Below are 18,772 nucleotides of genomic sequence, written 5' to 3' on the forward strand. Positions count from 1 at the left end.
TCTTATTTTAGTGTTTTTTGTTTAATAAATTGTTTGTTTGTTTTTGCAAATGTATGTTTTATGTATAAACAAGAGGGGAGAAAGAGATATGCTTTTGATCGGTGCATTCCTAGAAAATCCCAAATGTGAGCCGGTGTGGAAATAGGCACTTTGCAAGTGTTCGTACCGGCTACGGTATCTTTTAGCACAATTAAACCTTATTCCTGTGTCTAGGGATAGAGTGACAGGTGGGTCATAGGTTGAAAGTGTAAGCACATATACCTGAATGTATAGGGTATTTATTGTATATGTTTTATGTATATCCATTTGAGCGTTGGACCTTTTTTCAATAGGAGTTTTGTAGTGATCCTTACGCAAGAAATATGGGGCCGCGCAAATGAAAGTAGCTTATGCGAGTCGCGGATCGAATGCAATGATGAGCATTATGGTTTTAATCGACTGATCTACTAAACGGGATATATACCAAACTGTAATTTCTTGCTCTCAATAGCAATATTACTTCTACATATAAAAGGGGTCTAAGCCACAAAAAAAGAAATTACAAAACTGTAAGCTGAACAGCACTATTGAGGAACTCTTCAGAAAGCCTTGTGGAGCGAGTATATGCAACAGGCAGAACAAAACTATAGCCAACGTGGCTACATCTCTCCATCTTTAATTGTTAAGTGCCTTTGAAATGGTACTAAATAAAATTAGCACTGTTTAAAAGGCAAACCCTTCTCTTTCGCAAATAAATGACAGAAGTGGACAACTCGAGTTTATTCGGCTACGTATCAACACAAAGGCTAAATACTAGCCACATGTTTGTCACACTGTTCATGTGGATGAAGATGGATTTCACTTGACTATTTTGAATAATCCTACATTGCTTGATTTTGTAGATGCAGCAGAAGTTTGTGTAATAACCATCACAAAAAACCTGCAAAAAAAGACACATTACTGTTACAAACTTTCTAAAATACTTGTTTAACATAAAATCTATGACCAACAAAACTATTTTTTTATTGTAGACCACGTTTCTGCATCAAGTTCCCGTGTGCCATATATTCCAGACCATTCATTGGATTTATAGTACACTATATATGAACAAAAGGTTTTTTTAGATTAGGTGTTTCATGCCACTCTTTACTTCGGGTGAAAAACAACTTTTCTAGTGTGATTTATATATGAATATTTAAACACATTACTAATATGTTAATGCAGCAATACAGGTATCATTGTTTAAATTTATTATAGGCGAAGAGCTGAACTGTGTTAATTTCAGCTCTGGGGACACCTTACTTCCAGAATTAACTTTGTAGGGTGTGACGGTTATCTCTTTTCAGTTTAAACATCCCAGTCACGCGGGCCAATAGAATGCCGCACTGGATGACGTTATCTCTAGAAGCAGGGGGTCCAATGAGCTGAAATGAATACAGTGCAGCTCCGAAAACCCCTGCTTCAATCCTGTAATAAAAAAATAAAGTAAAACCCGTATTGCTGCTTTAATTTAACTTATATGATACAGGGATCGCAACCACGTGATCACTTCAATAGCAATCAGTTACAACCAGCATTCCGATGACTGAAATAGGAGTGTTTTTCCTTTCCAATCATGAATGCAATCTCCCATTCGAGAACGAGCAAAAAAAGGTATGACATTCAGGGTCCCTGGAGTGCCGGCCCTTGTGGCTTTCAGGGACCTTCATAAATGTCACTCTAAAAGGTTAAAAATTAAGACAATGCCTGTAGGCCATGCTTAGAAAATCAGCCACCCTCCCCTTTTTCTGTCCAGTAACTCCACATTCAGTAGTGCTATCGTAGTGCATTCAAAAACCTTCAATGCAAACAGAAAATGTGGTACTTCAATACAATCAACTTATTATGGTGAAGCCATCATTTTAAAACAGAAAACTTATTTTTTAAATAATAACTCAAGTGATTCTACAGTGACCAGTTGTGTTAAAAAAAAAAGTTCTTCGGGCTACTGGATAAATTCAGCAGAATCTCCGGTTTTAAGATTAACCAATCGAAATCGGAGGCGCTGAACCTAAATATTCCAAAAGAGACAGAGAAGCTAATTGAGCTTAACTTTCAATTTAAATGGCAGACCAGAGCTATAAAATATTTAGGAATATTTCTCACTAAACATAACCGCAATCTCTACCAAGAGAACTACCCGAGACTCCTAAGAGCCCTTACAAAGGAACTCAAAGAGTGGTCAGCTTATGGGATATCCTGGATTGGTAGGATCTTCTGTGTGAAAATGAACCTTCTCCCCAGGATACTATACCTGTTCCAAACTCTTCCGATACCCGTGGTAAGATCAGACATTATAGCACTGCAGAAAGCAGTTACGAAATTCATTTGGAAAAATAAAAAACCACGGATAAAAATGTCAATCATGCAAAGGCCTAAGGAAACTGGAGGTCTGGCAGTGCCGACCTTGATGGCTTACTATAAAGCGGCCCAACTGTGCCAAATAACGCAGTGGCATGGTGATCCGGAGCTGAGGCGCTGGGTAGCTTTGGAGAGGGAGGTATGTGCCCCGCTAGAGCTCAAGGATATTATCTGGGATCCCAAGGTTAGGCTGAAAGAGCTAAAGAATCCGCTACCCTCTGTGTTGAACTCTCTCTCGGTCTGGGAATCGACCAAAGATAGGCACTCATTGACCTCTAAAGATTCATTAATGGCCCCTTTGTATGGCAATCCGGACTTTGCTCCAGGGCTAATCGGCAGGAACTTCACACACTGGCAAAAAGGGGGCTTAAGAAGGCTTAAGGACCTGGAGGGCCGAGACACAATCAAAACATTTGAGATTTTACAGTCAGAAACGGGCTTACCCAACACAGATTTTATTAGATACCTCCAGGTTCGGGCATTTTATACCAAACACCCAAACAGACCACCGCTAACTAATTTTGAAAAGCTCTGTGATCGGGGAACCGATACACGGGGACTCGTATCTGCCCTTTACAGGGAGGTGGCCAGGGCGGACATTGATGACTCACATAGACCCAGTTTCATGACTCAATGGGAAACAGACTTGACTGGACCGTTAGCAGACGAAGAGTGGACGGCGATCTTCAACGCTGCGGCCAGCAGCTCGATTTGTACGACACTGAAGGAGAACTCATATAAAGTATTGTTGAGGTGGTACCTCACCCCAGTTAGATTGGCAAAATTTGTCGCGGGAGCTTCCCCTCTCTGCCCTAGACAGTGTGGGGAACAGGGAGATCTGGTACATATGCTGTGGTCTTGTTCACGAATCATACCCGTCTGGACACAAATTAGAGATTGGCTTCAAAGGGTCTTCTTGGGCCTCAAAATTCAACTAGATCCGTGGGTTTTCTTATTAGGTAAGCCCACTGACGAGGTATCTAGATCAGGAAACAAACTCATAGCACACTTTGCTACGGCGATGAGGTGCGAGACCGCAGCGTTATGGAATCAGAATGCAATTCCATCGATAGACAAAATTCGGAATAGAATTTGGTTCGCTTGCCAGATGGAAAAGTTGACAAGTCTAGTCAACGACACTGGTTCAAATTTTCAAAAAGTCTGGTCATTGTGGTTGGCACAGAACGATATCCCAGGGATGAGCAATGCCAGCGTCTGGCTTTGATAGTAGCAGATGGGCTCTCCTTCGGTGGCGGAACAGACACACGAGAGGGTTGACACATAGCTCGACATATAGGACAAAGGCAGGAGACCTCCGACTGCCCCTGGTCTTTGGGCTTGGCGGGATGACTAATGAGTCAGTTCTAAACACGCGGAAAGAGTCAGCGGCAATGGAAAACCCGGAGGAATTTACACTCTCCCTCTAGCCGATACCTGCCCCCCCTCCCCCCCTCCCGCCGATACCTGCCCCCCCACCTGCCCCCCCTCCCCCCCTCCCCATCCCCTCTCACGTCTTCCCCCTACCATGTTTGTCTCGATGTTGTATGTCATAAAGCTGACTAAATGATACCAATGTGATTGTGGACTGTACTACCATTGTAAAAACCAATAAAAGAAAGTTATAAAAAAAAAAAAAAAAAGTTCTGTTTATTTCAATGTTGACCTACGAGTGATTGGCCTTATATTTTCCACAGTTCATTTCAGGGACTCCCCTTACCACTCTTCTGCTTTTCTATTGCCTACATTTTATCTGACTTTTAGGAAGAAGTGAATTTCGAATCGTTACAGAATTTGAGACTTAACTCACAAACCTACCAATTATAACAGCACAGACTGCAAGGCAGTGCCACCGTGAACTATATAAAAGCAGAAGAAAAAAATGTACCTTCTAAAACAGAGGAAAATCTTCTGTTCATTGTATACCTGAAATCTAGTGAAAGGCAGAAAGATTAGCGATTTATCAGTGGAACACATTACAATCAAATGTACAAAACCCACCTATATTCATATTATATTTATTGTAACAATCACAATATAGAATACTTTTATAAAAGGTGAGTATTTTAACACAAATTTCTAATCTAAATGTAACCACCCCTTACTTTAGGTCCACATAATGCCTCAATAGTCTAAATGGTACAAGATCTAAACAACTGGGGCTAAAACGGTACCAAAAATGGACAAACAAATACAAGAAGATGATAGGACAACAGCTATTGTATAATGTTTGACCTATTTTTAGAGTTGATGGTACTTTACAGTCTTTCACTTATTTGCCACCTATGACATATGGTGTTACAGAGCTTTGTTGTTAGAAGTTAAGGCCGGAGTCATCAAAGCACGATGCGGGATAGTCAAACACGATGATGCAGGGTATCGAGCAAATTACTTTATCGGGAGATACTGTCAGACTGAGAGTGACATTCGTCATTGCATTTTTATGACTCCCGGTCTGTCTCCCACATGCACCAGAAGACTTAGACAGATGGATGCTGGGTGAAATTTAAATACATTTACTGTTTAGCCAGGGTACAACCTAGACTTGAAAAGATTAGGAGCAAAGTTAATCCCATTGAGTCACAAATAAGAAAACAAACTGAGCATAAAGGGTCTGATTCCTTAAACTCCGGATCAGCTGATGGCAGAAACGCTGATTCAAGTCAATTGGAGTTTTCACCCAAAGTGCGACTGGCCTTGGAGTTTTTACAATCAGTCCCAGAGAGTACTGTAACCATGCTGTAAAATGGCTGCAGTCATCTCTCCTGCTGACAATAAGGCCTCGTAAATTATGGGCATGCCAGCAGTAATTATGGAGGTTTGCCCTCACACCCTGGTGAGGTGCCCTATGTATGGATGGGAGTGGTCACATGCTCTGAATCCATAATTAGTGATGTCAGAGTTGTGTCAGCCCCCTGAGGATACATAAGGCACAGCACTGATCAAAAGTTAGGAGTTCAGAAGTAGTTGCTAAGCTGTTGAAGGATTAGGTAATAGTTCTTCCCAGTTCTGGAAGGAGTTAAGAGTGATTCTGTTCTAAGCTGCTGCTTATGAGACTGTGACCAGGGACCTGGCACAGGGTAGATATCCCTGCGGGGATAGGGAATCCCTACATTTGGAGGACTATACCTTTCAAAGGGAAGTACGGTGAACAATGGAGGGCTAAATACACCCATTGTGGAGGGCAGCTGGCCCACCGTATTCAATAAAGATGCTCCTGATTAAAGACACTCTCGTGTGTAAGTGTGGAATCATTGCACAGAGAGGAGCACCACAGAGGAGTCCTCATCAGGACCATCCACAAGCTCACGCTGGGATCCTGATGAGGTGGAGGCGCTGCACTGGATCTAGGTAGGACTCAAGCACACTACCTCAGCTGCCTGTCTGGGTTGGCAATCCCCACACAACATCATGCGGGAGACTCAGGAGTCCTGTTGCCAACAGGTGCACCACCGGACATCACACTGTAATGGGGACTGGTTAGACCACAGGGGCCAATATGGGATTGGGTGGGTCAGGCCAGGTCAGAAAATCCGTTACAGTACTTAGACAGAAGTAGAAAAATAGAAACGGTGAGAGTCCAGAGATCGAAAGGAAAATATTTTCTAGAGCAGGGGGTGTGCAAAATTTTTAAGTAGCATCCTCTGCCTGCTCTTAACTTCCACACCCCCCCCCCTCTTTGGCATCTCTCTCTGTGACGTTGAGACGTTATCGTCATGGCATTGCGATGTTGCGTTGTCATGTGATGCGTTGGCATTTTGTTGCATTGTCATAGCGACGAGTGTCAAGAGAAGCTGGAGAGAACGGAAGAAGCAATTTAGAGGTCCGGCGCTCTTCCCCAGGCAATCAATTTAAATGTTGTGGAAAAGAGCACGGGGCCTTTGCAAGCGCAGCGCCCCCCCTTTCAACATTTTGTGTCCCCCCCCCCCCCCCCGTTTGCACACCTGTTCTACAGATTGGTGAAGCTTAGCAAATGTTGGCCATTTGCAGCTTCCAAAAAAGTTATTAAAGTTATCAAACTTCACTAAAAAATCCTCAAAAGCAAATATCTTACGTAGAAAGCCACTTGTTAGAAACGTTCCTGAAAATAATCGAATTTGTCAACTTTTCCAATATTTTTATACAAAAATTGAGAAGTGTTGAGTGCAAATCAACAAGTTTCCCTCAAACATTTTGCTGATTTACAAAGTTCTTAAAACAAATTACAATAACTTTTATGAAACTACTATATTAAATAAATATATTAATGTAAATACTTTATTACTGAGAACTACTATTAATGGTTAAAATCTACTAGGTCCTTCAAAACCAAGTGATAACCCCTGTAAGAGTTTATGGTGTAGAAGTGTCCTTAAATTTAAAACCTCAATAGCGCTGGCATGTGGCATAAAGCCATGTATGGTTGTCACACAGTTTGTGTGACCTTTGAAGAGTCAGTATCCTGAATCCTATATATTGGTGTCTCTATTGGTAGGGTCAGTTAGAAATGAATGTTACTGTCTGTATGATCAGTAAGAGCTGTAATAGGATGTTAAAGCATTCCTAGTAATAATATTTGATCCCAAGAGAGCCACTGTATAATATATTGATATTCTAAAGTTGATATATGGCGAGACTGGTAATAGCCAATTTTGTGATACTGTTAGTGATAATTATGTGAACGGTATATATACAAAATAAGTCATGGGCCGTTTTAGAGCCCAGAAATGAAAAAAAAAAACCGTGAAAAAAAACTGTCTCATGGATTGTGTCAGGAAGTAACTTTATCTGTGATTGTCCTGGAACAGGATTACACATTTTCTGTGTCTCTTTGCAGCTCACAGATTTCTGTCTCCTTAATTCAGCTGCTTGTTAGTTCCCCTGTTCCAGCAGCTAGCTGCATGTGTAAAGATACATTATTGACACTTTCTATCTTTACACTCCCACCAGTTGGTTGCCCTGGCAACCTCCCATTCTCATTACCATGCGTTTGGTTTAGCCTTGTTGTTCCCCTACCCATTTCTGTTTATGGAATGGTCCTTTGACTCTTCCTGCTTGTCACAGGAACATGTGCTTTAGATCTAACAAGCTGGCTTAGTGAGTACATTCTTCCTCCATTACACCCCTGCAAAGGCCATCCTTTTTTACCCGCCCCCCTTTATACCAAGGCACCATCAGCTATTGAAGCACACGCACTACATTACACCATCTTCAAGTACCTTTTATATTTCTGTTGACTCCCCCAATAAAGTTAAAGAATATAGAAGGACTTTGTGTGCTTTCAAAAGGGGTTGCGTTAAATCACTGGAGTCATTCACATCCTACTGTACATGTGATCCTGGTTCCAGAAGAGTGATCGTGTTCAATGTATATACAGATAAAATAGGTGTGTGGATAATTGTCACAACCATCAAATATTTATCATTCTAATTGAATGCTTATCCAAATAGTAAAGATGAGGGTAGGCTGTTACTATTGATAGACGCTGTAGCGTACTGTGTCTCACATGCCTGCCTCTATTTACCGGACAGATTATATTTTGTGTATCGGCTTCAGTAATGGTATACTGAAATCGAGTTAGTGCTCCATAGACAGTATTGGTTTAATATACTGACTGCTAGTGTTTACCTTGTGGGTCCACATCTTTTTATCTAGCTATAGATTGTTAGCCAGAGCTTAGCGTAATAGAACACACTGCCTGTCTAATGCCTTGACTGAGACCTGCGTCTCAGTCACACTTAGTGACGTGAAAAGCAGCACATCACCCGACGCGCTTTTCGTTCCGGGAGGAACTTCTTCATGGGTGGGCTAATGTCATACCAACTGTCTCATACATGGCTTTATGCCACATGCCAGCGCTATTGAGGTTTTAAATGTAAGGACACTTCTACACCATAAACCCTAACAGGGGTTATCACTTGGTTTTGAAGGACCTAGAAGGTTTTAACCATTAATAAAGTATTATTAACATTAATATATTATTTAATCTGGAAGAGGTTGGGTGAGTCATTTATGGATTCTTCTTTCCTTGTATATGCCTCATCTTTATTCCCTGACAGTACCCCTCTAGAACATATTAACACTGTATTAGCTGAGCTGGGGCTCATCCTCTTTATCTCTCACCTTATTACATATTGAGTGAATCATCCCTTGTTTTGGATCTATCAAACCATGTGGAAACCAGAGTAAAACAATATTTTTTTAAGATAATTGTACAAGCTGTCTAAACAAAACTAACTAACACCATGTCACTTCAACGTACAGAGTTTAAAGGAACAGTCCCTGCAGAGTCAAAAAAAGAACGAAGGACAGTGGCATGTTAGTAGGTTAAATGGAGATGAACAATCTAAAAAAAAATATTTCACAAATCTTTTTTTAACCGTATTTTCCATGGTAGGCCTTAACCAAATCTGTTGGTCTTTACATTGTTTATCTTATTCTTCTCAAAATTAGAGGTACATTTGTGTATTTGTTTTGTCCATTGTTTGTGAAATAGGTATAACCAGACAAAAAATAGTTATGGTGGGTAAACAAAATTGACAAAAACCCTCCACCGTACATACAGTAAATAAAAATGCTATGTGGTGAAATTGCATAGCTCAGAGGTCTGCAACCCTGTCTTTCACCATTATCGCTTAACAGTGCTTCCACTGTAGCCAGGTACTCTGGGTAATGACATGCAAATGAGCAGTGTCCTTCTTTACTTCTTATCCATTATAACATGGACCTAAAAGCTTATGCCTGCTGTATTACACAGCTTTCCAGCACAGCCTGGGCAAAGAAGTGCGTAGCCAGTAAACCTACTCACAGGCAACATCTATTTCGACCTTTTGGGTATAAGAATAGGTATAAAACTGTAAGGGTGTGTTAGGTACTTTATGTGTGCGCGCGGAGGGAGTGCGGCAGGTTCCGCGACGGCACGATAGTACAGGGTGCCGCCATGTTATTGCGCAATGTTGCAGAGGGCACTAACAAAGTGGAGGTCGCGCATGCGCGATGGAGCGCGCGAACGCCAGGCCAATAAGGGAAACGCTCTATTAATGGACTACAACTTCCAGGAGCTCTGGATCAGTCACCTGACGCTAGGAGCCAATGAGAAAGCTGGGATTAGAAGGAAGAGGAAGTGGAGAGGGAGACCACGCTAGGGAGGAGAGGAGGACAGAGCCGGAGGAGGTAGTGTGAGTGCAGGGGGTCAGTGACCCGCCTGCATAGGTCAGCTATTCCCCTCAGGTCCATAGGAGAATTCCCTGAGTCACCGTAGGCTGCGGTACTGCAGGGACGATCGATAGCGGAAGGAATTGTCACTTTAGTTAGGGACAACGCACCGAGTTGTGGCCGGTCGCCGTCATCTGGGATCAGACGGCAGGACACCGCGACATCGGGAGGACAAGGAGCGGAGGCACGGATCCTTTGTGAAGAAGGAACGGTCACCGCCGTGACCGGAAGGTACATTGTAATGGAAAGTGCACCAACACCGCTCATCAGGCGCTGATCCCGCCTTAGGAATACCTCTGTAGTGACACTAGCAAGTGGCTAGCGGACTGAGCATACTACCCAATACTTTACAAGGACAACCTCTATAAGAGCGTGGCGGAGCCACTGTTATACCGGACAAATTCCCTAGAGGTGTGGCTGAGCCACTATAGTATAAGGACTCTAACGTTATAATATATATGCAAGTTATGTGTGATGTTACTGCACCGACACACTTTATTCGAGCAAATACCCAGTATGTACCTGGCAGATACCTGGAATGCGCCGCTCCTCACCTCTGACAAGCCCCGTTGTGTTTGCCTTCCCAGCCTGGGTTCATGCCTGGCTGACGGGCGGCTGACGGGCGGCTGACGGGCGGCTGACGGGCGGCTGATCTGTTAAATGATAATGATTAGGATTTAATAGGCTGCAATGCTTCGCGTGTCTACCAGATGGCATAAATTCATGAATTGTAATGCAGTATATATATATACTGTGCAGTATTGCAGCCAGCGGGAATAAAATGCTTCAATCCCTGGCTGGAAAATAACCCAATGCACTCGGGCAGAAAACAGTCACAAACCTCAATACACCCGGGTATACCCGAATTCGTGGGACTAGCCGAGCTCGAATAAAGTGTGTCGCCAGTGTTATATAGAGAATAAGATAAGACTGCCTATGCATAGTAAAACTTGGTTGCACGCACTGTATGGTATGTTTCTTGCCCAGGGCAATCTTACATAACGGGGATCCTGGGCAAGTGGAGGCGCTGCGCTAGAACCGTTACCCCAGGCTCCCAGCTAGCGGAGGCTCAGATCTCCTGGAGCCGCAGGTTGTGTACAGTACCAGTAGTCCCTTAGGAAGGCGTCAGAAAAAGGGCTACAAAACCATCATTGATTAAACAGATAAGTAGCTACCTGTATGCATGAATTCAATGGGCCTGGAGAAAAGTAAAACGTGCTTTTTTTTAACAGGATACTTACTTTAAGATTAGTTTAATTTTTCTAAGTTAGTGGAATATACTCATGTTTTTTTACCTGCCACGTGGGACTGCCCCTTTAAATCAAGATAAATACCCAAAGATGAAAATTCACATTTTGATATTATTTCGCATTAAAAAAAAAAATAGATATGTTGCAGGTGCTATTCTGTGTACGAGACTGCATACAGTTGTCTTTACTTGCAGGTACTTTGTGTTGTGTAACTTTGTGTGCACCTCAGTACTACCTTGGCTCACGTTCAATTTATGAAACAGAGCGTATGCCCCAACCACACCGGCCACTTCCAGCAATATAATGCCTTTCAAGATCTTCTTGGCGACGGGTTCCATGCTGACGACCAACCTGGAATCTGATAACAGAGGGGGGGGGGGGGGTGTTGTGCTTAAACTGTAGTTTGATTTACTTAAAAATGTATATTATGAATAAAGTACAACCTTTTAAGAAAAAACATACTGTACACTAAATTATCGATGTATGCATAAAATACAATTACGATACACCTTTGGCACATTCTGTGTAAGCGATTTTAAAACGTAACTTAATAGTGGTCTTAAGGTTTATTTTAAAGCGGTAGTCCATCTACATTTTCACGACACCACTCATCATTATTCAAATAACTTACATCTGCTGCAGTCTAATAACCCCCTGTACGTTTATACTAAATAGAAATAAAAACTGGACAGACGGGAAGGGGCACAGGTTGATTTATCTTGAAATGTAGGTTTCTAACCACTAATCTACATTGTAATACCCTAAAAACAGGGACTTAATATGTTATATTAGTATATTCTACCATCATATATTGCTTTCTAAGAAGTTATCTTGACATCACTGATTTGCTTCTTATATACTCCTGTGCTGCATTTGCACCATGTGAGTAAATGATTAATATGCACACTAATTATTCTGCAGTTATGTAATACTGTACAACAGCAGAAGATGGACACAATATAATTAGAATAAGTGCTGAAACTTTGAACTTTCCTTAGAACCGGATAACACCCTAATTCCTTATATAGCAAATGCATTCTAGTTTTTTTTCCCGTTTCCAAGTTTGTTGTACAGTAGATTGTTGTCATGCTATCATCTGATCATGGGAATGTTTATCAAGATTAATCCATTTTCTTCAGCCATTACAACTCCCCAAACCACTCACTAAAGGTGCCAGCAAAGTGAAAACAGAGTAAAAATGATAGACATTTTTGCAGGACTTAATTTGAGTCATGCTTCATTTTGCAAGTCTTCATACATACTGCATCACCCATTGTGTTCTAGTACCCATTACTAAAATGAATAAAACAAGGAATTTGGAAAACTACATTTAATAGCACAGCACTATTTTGATGTTGTGTACATGAATTGGCTGTTCACAAATCCCAATTGCAGACCAATGGGCTAGATTAAATCTTTGCTCTCAATGTAGTCGTATACCTGGATATTTTTGGTAAAAAGCCCTTTTTTAAAGTAGAAAGACATTCAACCCTTTTATGTATACTTGGCCAAGCCTCGTATGGTGCAAAATGTATTATAACTGATATATGTAGATTTATAACACAAACTATGCAATATTCTGTAAAAGTCAAAATACAGTAGACACTTTAAATCTCTGCAGACTTCACAATCTAATTTTGATTCCTCGAAGCAAAGGGGGGGTGGGGGAGGGGAGACCTCAGCCTGAGGAATATTTCTCTAGCCGCTGATGCGAGGTACCGTACCCAAGTCTATACATATGGAGGTAACACACTGGAATTACCCAAAACAAAAAGTAAGATGTAAGGGTCACTCAGATAACTCACATATTGAAAATTTGAGAGGATGTGTATATAAACCAATCACTTCATGCAACAAAAATCTCAATTACATTCATATTTTGTGAATGTTTGGTGTCTAAAAGAAAGAAATCCCAAATAATTTTTTTTAAATCAAAAATAGATAAAAGGAGGGAGAAAGAGAGCAACATTATTTTTAAACTATTGTCAATTGGAGGAGCGGCTAAGTGAGTAAAGACACTGACTGGCACGGAGTTTGAAGCAGGGGAACCTGTTCCCTGTCCCCCTGATGTAGTGTGACACGAAACGCATAGGATAGCCATTGCATGCTGGGTAATTACGTGACAACGCTATACGCCTAGCACTGCCTACATGAGTGCAGGGATCACTACACGTGGACGCCAGTTTAGAACTTCCCCTAAGCACACGCCAACTGCGATCCAGAGGGGGATATTGCCTGGACTACGGACCTTCCGTTTGAGTGATATACCCATTCTGTGTACTTGGATCCATATGATTCCACTTTTATCGTAAGTTGTGTACTTGTTATTTTAATATGAATTTATAAATGTACTTATGCACTTTCAGTTATTCTTTTCCTTCTCTGCGCCCCCATTCTTTTTGTTATATGTGTGTGAGTCCTCTCAAGCCTCGCTGATCACGGGAGACGGGGAGCAGCATTAAAGAGGTATCTCCAGGGAGACATTTGACAGCCAGCGCGCACTAAAACTCTTTACTCGTGTCGGCTCCCTGTGACCTTGGGCAAGTCACCTTATCTCCCCTGTGCCTCAAGCACCAAAAACATAAGATAGTAAACTCCATGGGACAGGGACCTGTGCCTGCAAAATGTCTCTGTAAAGCGCTACGTAAAACTAGCAGCGCTATACAAGAACATATTATTAATTGGACTTATTCCCAAACTGCACTTAAAAAGTTATTTCTTAATACTAAGGCCCAGTCAACAACAAATTTGCTTTGAACAGAAAAAAAAACCCTTTATAGTAGTAACGATTTCCCCACTCTGTGCTCATAAAACTGATTGTCACTGATCAGTTCATTATTGGCATACCATATTAGGCCAAGTACTTAATCCCTCAACCGTCACTGTAGAGTTGGGCGTTATACTGATATGATAGTAATATTGCAATAATAAAAAAAATGACGATGTCGATATGTACATTTTTTATTACTGCTGTATCAGTCAGCCATAGTAATTGTTGACATTTTAAGGTAAGCTAGAAATATGCAGTTTCAGACGAGGCATCTTCAGAGAAGGCAGAGCCGCCAAGTAAACCAGGATCTTTGGACCCCTATATTTCACCCAACCCTCAAATGCAGTGATACACCCCTGGAGGATCGCTTTGCCCAGTGTTTGCGCTCTGCCTCTTACTCACTTCCCCACCCATCTCTAATGTTCAAGGACAGGGGGAAGTGTGACTTATTTTAAAATGAAATTGATAAAAAAAAAAAAAAACATTTAATCTGTAATAAATGTTAAGAGCCAATGCCTTCTACATTTCCCCTTTTATACATTATAGATCCCCCCCCCCCCCCAATAATTAAGAGTTGATATATTTTTCTATTGTACATATATGGATCACATTTGTTTTATACTAATTATTGTAGTTTTTTATATTTCCAAACCCTAGTTCACTGGATGTGCCTTATTTATTTTAGATAATAAAACATCATAAAAGGTAGTTATGGCATGGTACTTATATTTTGTCTGGGAGAATCTTTAATACAGAAATGCCTCCCTTAGACTTGTCTCTATGTGGTAGCCTAATGAAGAGCTCCTAGACAACTACTTAGTTTGATGATAGTCATGTACATAATCCACCAGTACTGTTTATACTCCATATACCTCTGCCATCTGTTAAAAATATCCCTTAATTCAAAGCATGGGTTGATCCTTCTCTTAAGAAAAGCCTCTCTATTTCTGTTGTCAGTGGTGTTTTTGTAGGGAAATAAGTTGCCAGAAACCTAAGGGGGGGGGGGGGGGTGAACAGATCTAAGCCTACAGTAACTAAATTAGCTTTAATATAGAAATATCTGAGAGGCTCATTTGTATTTCTTTCATCCCCCTTCCAAATAATTGTACAAATCACTGTAGTTTCTGGTTAGCTGCTTACATAAGGCGATGGCGCTCACTTCCCTTGAAAACCCAGCCCTGTTATCAAGGTCAACTTAAAATACAGAATGCCACCATGCTGCAGGTTACAGAAACACTTTCAGCCGGTGCATGGGTCTTGCTGGGTTACTAGAGATAGCACAGTATCTGCTGCGCACGTGCCGAGGATTGCTATACACTGCGGTTATGTTTCCCTCGTGGGAGGGCTGCTTTTTATGGACTGCCTTAATAAAGCAAACCCGTTGCCATCAGGTCAATGTCACCCCCTCCACTTATCTCCTACAGATAACACGTGTCCTTATAATGTGCCGTATAACACACTACTGCTCTCCCCAACACAACAACTGCAGCAGCGTCACACTGCGCGGGGCTTTATATAACCTCACCCCGCCCCTCCTTCCACGTGACCCCGTGTTCTTACCACGCGGAGACGACGGCAGCAGTTATAGTCAAGTATGTCAGCGAGGTGACGTCTGCAACGTACGATATCTGACGCGTGACCGCACCGAACGTGCCCTCGCTGCTACTGGCAAACAACTCTCTCGCCATCATTGTTACTGGCAAAACAATTCTCCCGCCATCACTGTTACTGGCAAAACAACTCTCCCGTCATCACTGTTTCTGGCAAAATAAGACGTTGCCCGCCGCGCCTCAAGAAGTGAGTTGACATGAAAGATCCATATGCTGAGATAACCGTGTATTCGTGTCTATAGTACAGATTGTGTTTAAAACGATACACTGTAAATACATATTTATTGGTGTTAAAAATCTCAGTGTCAGTGGTGCAAACTACTGTATTGTCACATCTAGTGTGGGGTTTTATATTATTGATTTGTTGCCGGGGAGCGAGGCTGTCAGGGGCACAGTTGACCGTATGCAAGATGGCTACCGCAAACGTGATTGTGTCAACGCGCGGCCGAGGACCAGCAGCCGGTTTTGCTTGTCGCGCTCATGACGCGTTTTTGTTTGTCGCGCTCACGACGTGTGGTGAAGGGAGAGAAGAAGCTTCCTGGAAGAGGAATCCGCAGAGGCATCTGACAGCAGCTGTATAACCAGAGAGGGCTAATGTGAGATGGATGTATCCACCCATCCTGGGGAAGGGGAATAAGGGATGTGTGTATATATCCTGGGGAGTGATAAAAAAAAAGTGGATGCATATAGCCTTGGGAGGGGAAATAAGAGGGGTATATATCCTGAGGTTTGGGAGATAAGGGGCTGTATATCCTGGGGAGGGATAATAATGGGGGAGAGTGTAACCTGGAAGGGTAATAAAGGAGGGTGCATAATCTGGGGAGGATTTAGAGAGATGCAAATACCCAGGGGAGTGGTAGCAGGGGCTCTTATATCCATTACAAATCATTAGCGGGTGTCTGCCCAGGAGAGAGCAGTAAGACATTGTGTGGAAATAGGTGCTAACTTGTTTGTCTTCCTCAGGCATCAGGGATCTGAGGTGGACAAAGCATCAGAGCAGGAATTGAGCTGGCTCACAGCTTGCTGCTGAAGGAAGATGCCTTGGTGCAGATCACAGAGGCTAAGAAGTCTGTCTTCATCTTTGAATGGTTGCGGTTCCTGGACAAAGTACTTACCGCTGCAAACAGGGTAGGTTTCTTGATTACCATTTTATAAACTGTCACCCATTCTGTCAATGCATTTAATTAATACACCAAGAAGTCTGTGTTCAGCATTCATTACATGTTTTATGTGGAAATCAGTTGTATTTCCTTTGAATAATTACATAACTAGTATTCTATCTAAAAAGTGCTTAAAGGGCAATCCTAGATAAGGACAAAGAGAGATAACCGGTTAAATGTAACACAAGTACAGTATGTGTATATTTGTTGCTGGACATACTGTATTTCCATGGTAACCAAATGCTCTGGTGTGTTTTAGGGATAAGACCCATTGTGAGCTCTACCTACAAGCAAATTGCTGACCCACTCTTTATTTTATTTTTTTTGCATGTAAACTGTAACGAAGGCAAAAAAGGTAAGAAACTTCCAAAAACATTTGAATGGCAGTTACAGCCAGAAAGAGAGTGATACTCTGTATCGCGCTTTGATAAATCATATAAATAATCGAAACCAAAAATAATATGCACAGTCAAATGAAACACATTACAGAAAAGTCCTATAGCAAAAAGCCATGAGGTAGAATGTCAGTGTCGGCTACTTTTTCGTTATGGAAGTTTTCTTGTTTATATTGCTATCCTAGTGACTTCATTACAGCTATTGTATTGAGGATTAGGTTCTGCAAGAAAAATAGCACCACTATTGTATTGTATGTCTTTATTTATATAGCGCCATTAATGTACATAGCGCTATTGGGAATATATATGTCGCTGTGCAACGCAGCTGTTCTATTTAAGAACTAATTATGCTATCGTTATTAGCCAAACAGATAAAGGTGGGTGACAGTAGCACCAGTGTTGATCAAAAGAATGATCAGAAAGAATCCCCTTATAAATAGCACTCAATTGTCATATATATTATTTCGAGTGGACACAAATGGTCCTGCTGGAAATTACAACAATAGATTTGTTGTAATTTACAGCAGGACCATTTGTGTCCACTCTAAATAATATATATGACAATTGAGTGCTATATATAAGGGGATTCTTTCTGATCATTCTTTTGATCAACACTGGTACTACTGTATAAATACCCTTGTAGCACCTGTCATTCACTCCTGTGCATATATTAATAATGGTGACTGCGGTCTCATTCACGTATCAAAGGTGGGTGACAATAATAACTTTATTTCATATAGCCCTTTTCTTCTAAACACAAAGCACTTCACAATTACAGTATAGTGCACAGTATGCAGCATTGTATATAGCCCTGAAGAGCTTTTCAATTTGTTTTTAGTTTGAGGCACAGCAAGATAAAGTGATTTGTGCAAGGTCACGAAGAGCTGACACCGGGATTTGAACCCCTGCTCAGTTTCCATTTTCAAACTCTGTGTCGTTATCAAAGTCAGTGTCTTTACTCACTGAGCCACTGTATCAAGCCATTACGTAGGACCTGGTGATAATAGAAAGATGCACATTATTCATAGGAACCTCAGTCATGTTTTTCATTGAGTCATCATGATTAATAATTTGTTTCACTTTTTTGCTGCCTTGTAGGACGGCTCCTTGAATGCCTCAGCCCTGGCCTCTGCAGCTTTGGACTTGCCCTAGCAACTCCTGAGCCAAGTAGTGTTCCTCAAATATTTTTTGTAAGCAATTTTTACATGGTAGATTTGTGGCTGCAAGGCTCAACAATGATCCTATCCTTGTGTTTTATTTACTTCTGGAAAATTATATTTAATTGAAAAGTAAGAGTATTTAAAAAAATGAGGCGGTAATTATTTAGGTCAACAGGTCAGTTTTTTTTTTTTTATATAAAAATGTTTTACCAGGTAGGAACCTCGTTTTCAGGTTTGTCCTTGGCATAGAGTTATTACAATATATGGTTACATTACAAGAACAGAAGTTATACATTTCATGGACCGAGTTGGAAAATTGGGTAGAGGGGATAAAAGGGCTGTTGAGTTTCAGATTGAAATAAGAACCTTTAATATCAGCAAACAGCTCACACCCTTTGACTGTCCAACGGCTGCGCCAAAGTCTGTCAGCCTTTGGGGCGACACAGATGTACACTGAAATGGTTCAGATTGAATGCAGCTGTGAATTCAAAGGCCTTTGCCCTCTTGGCTCATTAACATTCCATTGGGTAGAGTTGATGTTCCACATAGTACAAGCAAATGTTAATCCTTGGCACGCTGGTTCTGTGCAGATGGGAGCAGGTCTGGGAGAACCCCATCAGGCGCCCGCTTTTGGGGCGGCGCTGATGTACACAGAAAAAGTTGCAAAGAAGTAATATGTATTGCCTGCACAGAAACACTGGTCTGTGAAGTTTTGAGCACCATAGTGTAACGGTGAAGGGGTTAACCAAGCTCACTAATAAAGGTTCAGCCCACTTGCTTACCCCTGATCCGTGAGTTGAGGTCCTAGAGTGTCAGCTCTTGGACCCAGATGTCCTAAATGCATTACTGTGACTGGG

At 41.5% G+C, this 18,772-nt stretch overlaps 1 protein-coding gene and 1 long non-coding RNA gene across 10 annotated transcripts in view; one reads left to right on the forward strand and one right to left on the reverse strand.

The window, feature by feature from the left end:
• Positions 1 to 744: 744 nt before the first annotated feature.
• Positions 745 to 15,302, reverse strand: LOC142493146 (uncharacterized). Of its 2 annotated transcripts, XR_012801019.1 has the most exons (5): positions 15,151 to 15,302; positions 11,056 to 11,178; positions 4,265 to 4,309; positions 995 to 1,076; positions 745 to 919 (listed from the first exon to the last, which is right to left on the reverse strand). It is a non-coding gene; the product is annotated as an uncharacterized LOC142493146 (long non-coding RNA). The 2 variants fall into 2 exon arrangements; XR_012801020.1 differs by lacking the exon at positions 4,265 to 4,309.
• Positions 15,242 to 18,772, forward strand: part of LOC142493144 (HEAT repeat-containing protein 5B-like) — a 30,491-nt gene continuing 26,960 nt past the window's right edge. For 4 of the 8 annotated variants that reach the window (XM_075596696.1, XM_075596701.1, XM_075596703.1 and 1 more), the window contains exons 1-4: positions 15,649 to 15,796; positions 16,164 to 16,328; positions 16,620 to 16,715; positions 17,854 to 17,945. In XM_075596696.1, the coding sequence (XP_075452811.1) occupies positions 16,286 to 16,328; positions 16,620 to 16,715; positions 17,854 to 17,945 (231 nt within the window). In that variant the 5' untranslated portion in view covers positions 15,649 to 15,796; positions 16,164 to 16,285. Of the gene's footprint in view, positions 15,388 to 15,648; positions 15,843 to 16,163; positions 16,329 to 16,619; positions 16,716 to 17,853; positions 17,946 to 18,772 lie in introns of those variants that run through there. The other 4 variants (XM_075596699.1, XM_075596700.1, XM_075596698.1 and 1 more) reach the window with 4 other exon arrangements.

The sequence above is a fragment of the Ascaphus truei genome, chromosome 4, assembly GCF_040206685.1.
Source record: "Ascaphus truei isolate aAscTru1 chromosome 4, aAscTru1.hap1, whole genome shotgun sequence".
Taxonomy (NCBI): domain Eukaryota; kingdom Metazoa; phylum Chordata; class Amphibia; order Anura; family Ascaphidae; genus Ascaphus; species Ascaphus truei.